Source organism: Condylostylus longicornis, unplaced genomic scaffold, assembly GCF_029603195.1.
Source record: "Condylostylus longicornis isolate FDR11 unplaced genomic scaffold, ASM2960319v2 ptg000004l, whole genome shotgun sequence".
Classification (NCBI taxonomy): domain Eukaryota; kingdom Metazoa; phylum Arthropoda; class Insecta; order Diptera; family Dolichopodidae; genus Condylostylus; species Condylostylus longicornis.
This window is the reverse complement of record NW_026577973.1, coordinates 16964601-16977109: the sequence shown is the minus strand read 5'-3', so window position 1 is coordinate 16977109 and position 12509 is coordinate 16964601. Positions and strand designations below refer to the sequence as shown.

At 26.5% G+C, this 12509-nt stretch overlaps 1 protein-coding gene across 1 annotated transcript in view; it reads left to right on the top strand.

Annotated features, from left to right (window-relative positions):
* The window catches only part of LOC129614583 (cell adhesion molecule Dscam2), a 155239-nt gene extending 143959 nt beyond the window's left edge, over positions 1 to 11280 (top strand). The window contains exon 34 of the mRNA XM_055529286.1: positions 10847 to 11280. Coding sequence (XP_055385261.1) covers positions 10847 to 10898 — 52 coding nt within the window. The 3' untranslated portion in view covers positions 10899 to 11280. The remainder of the gene's footprint in view (positions 1 to 10846) is intronic.
* Positions 11281 to 12509: the final 1229 nt, after the last annotated feature.

Genomic DNA, 12509 nt, shown 5'->3' with positions numbered 1-12509 from the left:
ACTTTATAAAGCATTATTGTATAAACTTATTATTTAGTATATGTATTCGTGTTGTGAGAGACAACTTCATGAAAATATTGTACAAAATCGCAGATAGTGCAGAACGTATTATGTACATATATAATTCTTTAGAGCAGATATATGTTTGTGAACAAAAGTTGTAGACAGCTATTAAGAAGAAAGAAAGAAAGGAATTCGGTGCAAAATTTAATGAAAAAGAAATGAAAGGAAATTCACATTGGATCACACAATCTTAGGATAATTTTTAGGGGCATCAGTTTTAAAAAAATAATTAATATATTTTTGATTTTCGATACGAACGGAACTTGTGATCAAAGGCTTTTCATTGTTAAAGTTTTTGCTGTACTTTTGAGCTTCAACGCATTCCAGCAGCCTTAATGCATTTCAGGGTATATTGCGTTTGGTATTAATTTTATTGCGGTAGATAAGCATACAGGTAGGTCATAAAGTGTAGTGCAACTTTTACCTATAGAGAAAATTTCGGTCATGGATTGCTTACGCTTATTTTAATATTAATAAGATTAATTGATATTCACTTTTGCCACGTTAAGCGTTCTAGTTCACTTTCAATTTCAAGAATTTCAGAATCACTCACTTCGTTCCGTTATCAGTGAAGTGATTGATGTTGGAAACTTCAAACAAAATCCCCCTGAAATGAAAATTTTCAATAATAAAGTTGGGTCAAATGGTTTGTATTGTAGCACTTTTTCCTTCAACAATTAGTGAAAATACTGTTTTTAAATACAGTCTATGTATATCTACCACACTATTAAAAATATTTTCATGCATATATTTAGGATGAACGGTTTATGCAATCTTTGAAATAAAGCAAAAATTAATTTAAAGAGGGCTTAACATAATGCTCGATTTTAAGGGTTAATTGCGTGAGTTAGGAAAAATAATTATATTTTTTAATGTCATAGAATTTACCGTTAGCTTTTTGCGTTTATAAAAATCTGAAAAAGCTTGCGGTTTCGGAAATATAAAGGTCAAAAATTCTAATTTTACAAACTTCAAGAGGCGATAACTTGAGAGGGGGTGGAGATCGAAAAAATTTTCTTCTGCTAAAAGCTGCTAAAATTTCAGGCTCCTATAACCTGGGGTCTATGTTAGAAGAAAAACAACATCAAAAATTTTGAAAAAATGGATTTTAGATAACGGTAAATTTGAACGGCCATTTTGTTTTTTTAAAGTTTAATTATAGTATGTCACGATAGGAGAACCAAACCACTGCCTTTTTGCGTTTGAAAAATTCGAAAAATGTTTATGGTTCCATTGCAACAAATAGTTAAAAAAGGCAATTTTTATGGTTTTGGGGGGGTATAATTTTTATAGGGGGTGAAATAGATAAAAATTTTGTTCTACGGAAATAAGTTTCTAGTAAAGATCTGTGTACATATAAAATGTCAGCTTTAGTAAACATGTCCACGGACGGACGGACAGAGTGAAACTACCGAGCAATTTTTTTTTTTAAATTTTTGGAAACAACTAATCATCTTTGGAAGCAATTTCGTTATAAACAAAATCCGAATACCATAACAGGCCCGTCTTTTTCTATATAATTATAAAAATATTATAAACTTTTAAAGATAGTTTTTTATTTTCAAAATTTAAAAAATATTTACTAAAACTTATAATATGATGCATCTTTTGAAAGTTTTATAACTATTAATTATGAGTCTTTATGATTTGAAGAAGGATAAAAATGAGGAAAAGGAAATTGTGTCATAATAGAAATTGTCTTGTTAATAAGCTGGATGTTCCATATTTAAGAAGGATGTGATGAAATAATTTTCAAGATTATAATTTATGGCTTGATTGACGCTTCCAGCTTTTTAAAGAAGAATTGATTTAAGGCTATATTTTATCAGGAAACAAATTGAATTTTAACAAATTTTAAGAACGTTTAAAAAATTTTACCAAGTTTATGAAATCTTTTATGCACTTGTGTATAAGATGATGAAAAATTTTGTATTCAATATAAAGTTCAAAAGATTAATCTATAGAAGAATTTTAATTAAAATGGGAGGAATATTTTTATTATAAGATGAAAATTATTCTTATAAAAATTATTTGTACGTAACGTCGGTATGTTGAAAATCCATTAAATATTTTGGATATGTAGCTAATTATAATTTCGAAAAGTTTTCAAATCAATTAATAAAGATTTGTGAGAATTAGTAGTTAAAGTTTGCAGGTCATTTTGCGAAATTTTATTTTTTTTATGCAAAATTTGTTTTGGAACATATGAAATTTAAAACTATTTCAAATGCGAGAAAATCTAGGAATATGCTAAAATTATTTGGCGACTAATATTATCGTTTTTTATTCACTAAATCGAATATCCAGAAATTTTGGAATAATTGTAGAGATTTATGATATTTGTGCAAGCAACTTGCTTACCATAATCTTCCTCTTTATTAACAAAATTGTGTCTGGACGGATTTGAATATTCTATTTGATAATATTCAATATTATTAATGGAATTCTACTAACTACTCGTATTATTAGTAGTATAAATAAATAATGTGAAAATAACGTTCTTGACTTATAATTTTGGAAAAATTAGGTGACAGCTTACGCACTAACATAAATGAAGTAATCTTGCTCTGTGAAAATCTGAAGCATTATTAACTCTGTTTAATTTCTATCAAATGCTTATAAACTTTTATCCGTCCAATGTTTCGACAACATCGGTCTACTATTTCAACAACATTACACCTTTTCCGGTGGAACAATATCATCGTTGGCTTTCAAAAATAAAAAAAATAATTTTTTTTTAAACGTAAAATTATAAGCATTTACAATTCATTTAGTAACAATTATAAGCTTAGAAACAAAATAATCAACTTAAAAGGAAGAGACGAAAATTGTATTCCAATTTTCTTCTTTTATGTGGCAGGCTTTCCATTATTCAAAATTTGGTTCTCGAGGTTAAAATCGCACTAAATCAAGAAATAGGAATCGAAATAAAAGCTGTAACTTTGCGGGTTTTCAGTCCCAATATATTGTTATCATGTTTATATCCGTATTAATGTATGTCCACCTGTCCGTTCCAGCGATATTTCAAAAACTTACAAGTTTAATTCAACAAATTTTCACAACTGATTTATTATAGTAATTACAAGAACACTATTTCAATTCCGGAAGATAATTAAGTTTGTCTAAAAAATTATTGAAATATATTATGTAAATCAACTATAAGGGCCGTTATGTTTAATAAAATTCTATGAAATTGTTTAAATCCTTGCGGTAGTTGCCTTATAACTTCAAAAGTTTTTTAGCCGTATTGTAGAAACAATTGTAGCTACAGTATTGAAATTTTGCGAAAAAAAGATAAAAATACGGTCATTATTTTCGGTAAAAATTTTTGATATGGCACAAGTTTATATGATGTGGCAATCATCATACAACTCTTAAAATCATTCATTCGTACGAGTACCATTAACTCTAACTCTACATTTGTAGAGTTAGAGTTAATGTTTACTGTTTGTAGCGAAACTTGGGACAAATGACAAGACAGAAAAAAGAGGAACCAATATAGAGAAATCGAAACAATGCTTCTAAACGACAAACCAATTTCAGTGCGAAATTACCAAACAGTTGCAACCCTTCTCCAGTCCTTAAAATCTGTTAAAATTCACGGATTCTATTTCACGGAATGGGAAACATGTACACGAAATGGGAAAAATATAAATGTTCACATTTTGTATACATGTTGGGAGCATTCATTATTCATTACAAACCATAAATTTTATTCTTACAATAATTCAACAGTGCATCCAAAATGACATCATTTCCATTCCATTTGAAATTTAAAATCTGGTGTTTCTAAAAAAAAAAGAATCCTGAATTTGTGAGAAAATATTATAATTTCAAATTAATAGCAAGAGAAATATTTTTTTCTCTCCAATTGAAATCTAAAAAAAAAAAAGTATCCTTTTCAAAAACTTTTCTCTTTGGGAATATGTCCACTATAACAAAGTTTTTAATAAAAGAAAAATAAATGCTTTCGACAGTTATTTCATTTCGAGAAAAAGAATTTAATTTCGAATAAATTTTTGAAAACATTTGTTTCATTTGAATATTTTCTTTTAATGCGATTTTCATTTTCATAAGAAGAAAAGTATGTATTTACCGGTATGAATGTGTATTAAGCCGTCATAAACCTACAATAAAACTAATGAAAAAATTTACATATTAAAAAAAAAGAGAAAAAACTAAAGGCAAAATTGTGTTTATATTCAATGGCCTGCCAATGTTTCCATTTTATAAAACTTTTGCAAAATTCTAAAAAAAATATAAAGAAAATGGAAATGCAAAGGCGGGAGAAAGCAAAAGAAAAAAACTGACCTAACCTCTAAGGAATTTTTATTATATTCGTCTATAGCGTTTAGATAAAACTTTTTACAAAAACTTATAAAAAAATGAAAAGTTTTTTTCAATGAGTTTTTTTAAAATTGTATGATTCGATTAAGTTGGAAATTCCATTTTCATATTCATTACAATGCAAACGTTTCTTTTTAAGCATTCTTTTGTAACCCACAATATTCTTTTGAGTTCAGGGAGAAAAGGAGCAAAATGGAATGAAAATACTGGAATAAAAATAAATTCTTGTTAAAATTTTAAGCATACTTCATTAATTTCAATCGTTTGAAAGTGATTGAAAAAATATTTTCATTTAATATATAAAGTGAGCATAAATATTATGGTGGGATCATGTGTGTAAAATGAGATTCAATTGTAAAGTGATACTGTGTGTAGTTTTGAAATATAAATATAAAGTGCTCCCATACCTCGTCATTTTAAATTTGATCTAAATTTATTCTTAATTTTATGTTTACAAATATAATTTTCGTAAGATTTTTTGGTTGATTTTCCGTAAAGTTACAACACTTTTACATTTTGAAATTATTTTATATCTTGGCAAACATGTGTCCATATTTACAATGTAATTCTACAATGTTTCAGTATTGCTAGATTGTACCTAAAATTGAAAACTTCTCACGCTAGATTTCTGAATAGTAGAGTGAGAATCTAATGAGAAAATTTTGATAACTTTTATAGAACTTGAATAAATCCGACTTTGAAACTCAACCATAAATTTTACACTCACTTCGAGTTTAAAATTTATGGCTTTATTTCTTATGATCGTTTCATAAGATGAGACTAATTTCTACACAAAACAGTAAGGTACTGTAAAATAACACTTTTAAAAATTTTCACCTTTATCCAAAAATAAACCCAAAACATTCTTCATTTCGTTTGTCTTTCTAAATAAAATCAATTTTCCTTTTTAAAATTATTTTTAAAAAGTTTTTATTAGCGATGTCGGTCAGGTTCTCTGGCATTATTTTAATATTTGTATTAATTGTATTGTATAGAATTTAGATTTGAATTCTCAGGAGTCGTATAATGTATATTAGATTCGTTTTTGGTATAATGAAATGACTTGGGGATAAGAATGAATCGGTGATAAAAAAAAAACCTAAAGTCTGGTAAGATTTATACACACATATATGTATAAGTATTTTTATAAATTTATCAAAATGTAATCATAATAAAACTGTACACCTGCACATAAGGATACATTGTATAAGTAAGAACGTGTGATGCACATAGTTTATTATTATTTACAACTCCCTTCCGTTTTGATTATCCGGTTTCTCATTATTTATTTTTTAGAAATACACATATAAGTGAATATATTTGCCAAATAACATGCTGAAAGGTACAATTACTTAGGGATACTAAAATAAATATGTTCGTACGAATATGTGTAAAGCGTTCAAATAAATTTAAAAATATTTTTGATTATTTTTTTGGGGTTTCTGCCATATTTACTAACCCCATTACATAAAACAAGGGAGGTATTGTTGTTCCTATTAAAATCAGAATGCATACTTAGTGTTCTTAACAGAATGTTTATTTCTGCCCTTATAATTTTGAAGATAATTTATTCCTACATCGCAGCTTCATAAAGGTTAATTTCATTGTGAGATTCTTATTTTTCTATTCGTTCTATGTATAATCATTTTATGTGCAATCAATTAACAGTCAATTTCACCTATTTAGTGAAAAGAGGACTTTAAAAAATATGCTTTAAAACATTCACACTGTCCGTCCGTCCACCTTTGTGCCTATTTACAAAATGTCGTGCCATCATTAAATTCAATTGTAATCACGCAGTTAATTCTTGAATTTCTTGTGTCATCCTAAAGATATGCAATAAATTGAAATATTTTATGTAAAAGAAAGTATAAGATTTAAATAATATTAGAATTAGAAAATATAAGATTCAATAATTGACTTTTATAAAAGCAGTATTTTCACTTGTTGGAGGTAAAAGGGCTATTTTACAAGCCGTTGGCTTGATCCAACTTTATTTATTTTTTTTAGAAATTTGTTTTGATAGACAATATTAGTTTGAATAACTCTCATTTTAATTAATTTTTAGAGTATTTTTGAACATTGTTAGTTTGAGAAATTCTAAAGAAAGCAATCGATTATATGATGACCATATCACACGTTTTTATCTTTAACTTTATCTGTAGATACTATATTTTTTTTTTTTTTTTTTTTTTTGGAAATCATATATTATAAGTGTTTGGTGGGCTCATTTAGATTTATAATGTGTGCCACAGAGAAGACATGAAATGTTTATTTTTAAAAAATTTTATGAATCAAAATAAAAAAGTGAAGAAATATTAAAAGCAAATTCAATGAACTTTTTGTATCCGTTTGTTTGAAAAAGGAAAATCATTCTGCTTTTTTTTTGTGCGAAGAGATTCGTTTTTACGCGCATAAATAAAAACACGAGAAATTATGAGTAATTTTGATTTTGCATATAAAAGTCTGGCAGTACAGAGAAAATGGTCATGGGTGCCCCTTCATATTTAATGTTTTTTAAGCAATTTTGTTTTTTATTAAAACATCTTTCTTTCTAAATAAAGCTTACCATGAAGGATTAAAAGAAATAATAATTTTTATTCCTCTATGTTTACGCATTTTTATGTATTTTTTTAAAGTAAACCGGTTTATTTACTTTTATTTTTACTTTTACGTTTTCGTATATTTCAATTTATTGCTGTGCAGTTGTTTTTGATTTTAGGTATAATGTATGTGTTTCAGCATAAGTTGGAATTTATAAGTTGTAATGCAACTACAAGATATCATTTTTGTGACATTATCATCACATCAAAATATCATCATTCATCAAAAATTACTCATTTTATCACTCTCCTGCCGAAAGGAGTGGAATAATAAATTTCTCAATATATACGGTATTTAACTTATTAGAGACTAATGAATGAAACCAACAAGATGTTACTCATCTTAAATTAGAACCGTAAAGTACACTTAGGTCAGTTAGACCCTATATTAGAACCAGCCCGAGCTCCTAAGAAACTAACTAAGGAATCTAGCATTTACATTCGCTAATTCTGTAGTAAGCCGAAAAAAACAGGACGCAAGAAACCTCTGCCTGGAACTCGCCAAAGTCGGACACTTGCATAGCAGATGTGTCACCGTCTCTTCCTTCTCCTCATGACAGCAGTTCCTACAAAGATCGTTTGCGGAGCGACTCATCCTCTTGGTTTGATAGCCAATCAAACAGCGTCTAGTTAAAGGTCCCTATAACCGTGTCAATATCCTCCAGCCGGAGAGATATCAGAATCCTTGCAAGTCTAACTCTACTCAAAACTTCTTTGTCACGCATCTGAGGTTGGTATATTATGTATTTATATTATACTATTATCTTCAGTATAAGGCAGTCCCTCAGTTGTACCAATATAAATAAACTTGTGAACTAGAACAGTTTGTAGGATGCAGAAGATCATATTTCTGTTATCAAAAACGTGTAGTATTTGAAAGTAAATTACGGGTAGTAATGTCTTATTCTAATTAACTTCTATTATAATAAAAAATTTACAAATACTAACTAATTTTATTGAAAAATTGCGTTTGTTTACTAAGATTGTAAAATACTTCATTGAAATTTCTCAAATTCAAATTTCAACTGCAATTATGTTAATTTTGTGTTGTGAAAACTGGTCTAAAGCCATAACTAAAGGAGAATGTTAGTTGTGAGTAAAATATATGTTGTTTTGTGAGTCGAGATGTAATGAAAATGTGCAAATATGGTAGATAAATTGCTTTGTGCACTAGAAATGCGGTCTAAGTTTCGCTATCACAAAGCTTTGTTCACTAGAAACTTTGTTTACGTAGAATTTTTCTGATAGAAAAACTTAGACTCCAACAAAACATGTAAATTGTTATCTTTTCCTTTCCTCCTTATTTTATATTTTTAATATAGCACAATGTTCGTATGCAAGATTCCGTACAAAACCGAATTATTATTACAAATTTTGTTTGAAGGTCTCATAACCAAACCAAATGTATACATTCACAGATATTTAGTTTTATATTTTTATAAGGTTGTGAATGGTAGCAAACATTATTTTCCACGAAGGAAACGGAAATAAAACCGAATCTTTTATTTTACTCAAAGGAATACACAATAAGAAATAAAGGTTTAGAAGAAAAATAAAGTAAAACAAGAAAATAATTATTATTCAGTTTATTTCTTTTTTGTGGAACATCAAAGGGAATGCTCCTTTTTTAACATTGAAACTCTCTTTTATTTTCGTTTTACAAATTTCTCAATTACTATTAAATATGTTTTTTCTTTTGCTTCGTTTTACCTCTCTGTTTTATTTATTTTATTTTATTTCATTGTTCTCCTTAAATACAACCGATTCTGTTACAATATTAGAAAAGTGAGGAGAATGAGACTGTTGATTAGAATTTAATGAAAAATTCATATGCGTTAATATTATTTAAATATGAATTGTATATGTATATGTTTATTTATTTTACAGTATCACAATTGTATATTTACAATATACAGTTGCGATAGTTCGGAAACCATGAGCAGTTGTGAATTCTCGCATTTACAAATTTTTGATGAGTACAAAAAAAAATGTTAAAAAATTTGTTTTTAATTGTTTTCAAGTTATTATAAGAAAATTACACACATGTGCTAGGACTGAAATTGTTTCACAAAAATCGCATTACATAGTGAGGCCATTGGTCCTTTCCTAAATTATAATTAATGAACATTATGTTGTTAGATAATGAAACGCAAATTAATTCTAATTTAGAAGATTACAATTTCGGCCATGCTTCTCTATAAATAAAACAATAATCTCAAATTTTGGACAAAAAAAAAACTCCATATGCAATGTGAAAGAAGGGTCGACAAATTAACTGTAAAATAGATTTTTTTTTTTAATTAATCAATAAATAATATTTTTTATACATTTTTTGGTACACACTTACTTGATTAAAGTACTTTTCCTCAAAAAATACAAATTTTTTGTCCGGATAATTGTGATCAAAATTTGGTTTGCTTTCATGATTATAGAAACACCAATTATAAAAGAGCCATTATCCGAATTGTGACCTATTTCGGAGAACTTTTGAAATGCTCCCAACTATGAAGTCTTACGAAATTCAGATAATAAATTGCCTGAAAAGCTAACATTGACTGCATCGACAAGAAATTCGTCGTTAACAAATTGTCACTAACATTTTTCTTATCGATGCTTTAGCTAAATACTATATACACAAAAACTTTTGTGTTTGTCCATCTCTTTATTAAATAGATAGCAATGTTATACAAAATTTTCACTCCTTATACAATTCTGAAAGAATATTTTAGTGAGAATCAAGTAAGAGGCGAAATATTTAGAGAGAAACAACAAATTTCCTTTTGTTTTTTCAATGAACATTTTAAATTTAACTTGAAAATTGATTCAGAATATTGCGTTTAATGTTTTGGAATACTCATATACTGAACCATGAAATTTAGACTATGAAAAAAATAAACATGTGTGTGTATGTATGAACACTATACGCATATAATAATAATGTGTACACACAGAACAAAAACGTAGGTTCATATTATATTCAAAAGTAAATATTAATTTAAAAAAAAAATGAAAAGGAAAAAGAAAAATTAATGTGAAATCTTTTATTAAAATGTAATGAGGCTGAAGAAAATTGAATTTTAATAAATAAATATCAGTGTTTAATAAGGAACAGCAGTGGGAGTATATCAGTTTTTTTGTTTTTCAAAGTAATTTGTACTAAACTTTATTAGTATTGCGTTGTAAATTAAAAAAAAAAAAATTGTTTTTTTATCTGTATGACATATGTATATCCAATTGTGTGTAATAATATGCTTTCATTCACAATATGCTCCTCAACTTAAATCCGAAAAGAAAAAATGTTATAACATGTGAGGCATATGTATCTAAAGTAGATTATACTTTGCTTTCATCTCAATTGCTTTAAAGCATTTTAAGAGAAGTGTTAAAAAAATGCGAAACATACTGGGTACGTTTGTGATTGTCTTATAACCTAAGGATTTTTAAAATAGAAATATGATCCTGTAAATAGGCAATTTTATATTCAAATCGGTGTTGTTTTAAGTTCAAATTGTTAACAATTTGTTAACAATTTTGGAAACTACTTCTTTATTTGTTAATTAGAGATTAATTTATAAAATCTCAGCGTATTTTCAATTTGTTAATTTTTTTATTAAAGGTTTTAAAGTAGGTTGAGGTTGTTACTGCAAACTTTTAGATTCTCGTATTATTTGCAATATTATGTAATAAGTTCGTACATTGCATTGTTTTGCGTGAAATTACTCTTAATTTAGAAAAGTAATCCGCTAATAAAATTAGTCCAAATTAAAAATAATTTCGAAATTACAATTAATCAAATTTCATTTAAGAAACAAAATATTTTTCAATAATTACAGGTACCATGAGAAAAAGGAACAAGAGCGTCAGGAATATACCATACATGTCTGAAAATTAATAAACTCGGAAATTAAAGGAAAGGAGATGAAATGAAATTAATTTTAGAAATGATTGTAAAAAAATAAACAAAAAAAATAATTAAAAATAGCAAAACAAGAATTTTGATTAAGTTAATCTAAAACAAAACAATAAATTAAAAATTTCAACAACTGAAAATCTTCAAATACAATTTAACAAGAAAAGCCAAACAAAATCTAAAATATAAAATTTATGTAAAGCACAAGGGAATGACTTCATAAAATAAAAAAAAAATTCTAATAATTATACGTAGAACTTTTTGTAAAAGAAACGCATTTAATTTTTTTTAAGTAAAAATACTAAAAAATACAAAAAAAAAAGTAAAAATTTTTGATAAAATTTGTGATATTTTTCTTCTCTTATAAGGCTAAAACAAAAACGTGTAAAAGAATTTTCAAAATTTAATCTATATTCTCATTTCATCTAACTAATAATTATAAAATTTTATAGAGAAAACGTTTTCAAGCGAGATCAGTAAATTTTCAAATCAAAAATGGTTTTATGAAATCCAAATAAAATAAGTTTCCAATAAAAATTGTTAATGTTGCCAAATAAATTAAAAATTTAAAGAAATTTTTTAAAATTTATGCTTATTTTGTGATTAAGTGCTGCGAATTTTTCTAATAAATGACAAAGAAATAAAAAAAATGGACACATACCTTGTTTGTATGTCTTTAATTCTAGTAAATTACCAGTGCGAAATTTTTAAATAATTTTTGTAATTATATGTGAAAAGTGACTGCATTGTTTAGACAAAATTTTAAAATTGCTTTGAGCATTTGTTACATAACTTTATTTTAAAATCTTTTATTAATAAGAATTGAAAATTGTTAATGATTTTTCAAAATTATTGTAATAATATTACAAAATCATATTTTTAAAAAAATTGCAGGGATTGTGAAATAAACAAGAGGAAATTTTTATTTATGTACAAGAAAAAATTCATTAATTCATTAATTAAAAATTAGAATGAAAAATAATAATTATTGAATTTTGGGTATTTCTCGTACAAAGTCAAATTCTACTTTTGTTTTGATAGATAGATTCTCAAGTTAAACAGCTCAAATAATTTTCCATTCTATACTGCTGAGAAATATAGTTCTACCATTAGAACTAAAATTTCTCAGCAGTATGAAAAAACTTTAGCTAAATTTTTCTTTACGCAGTCTACAAATTCTGAAACTTCTAAATAATCAGTCATTCGAAAATAACGGAAATGGTATTGTTTATATGAAGTTGTATACCAATACTGTTCTTCCAATTCACTGCAAAATAAGGAAATTTCAACAATATTTGAAAACTCAAAGAAAACTTACTTTAATAACCCTGCAATATCTGGATTTGTCATTTTGAAATTTAAAATTCTTTTTGAATTTTAATTTAAAAAAAAAATTCATGAAGCAGCGACAAAATTTATACTAGAAGTCTACGCTACATATCTAACATTTCTTTATTGCAGATTGAATTTTCGAACGCACTTTATTGCAGCCAGTAATTTCCGAATGATCTTATATTTTCAGTGTGTGTAGCGTGAATTTTCGAACGTACTACAAACTAGAACTATTCTACTCGTAGAATTGAATA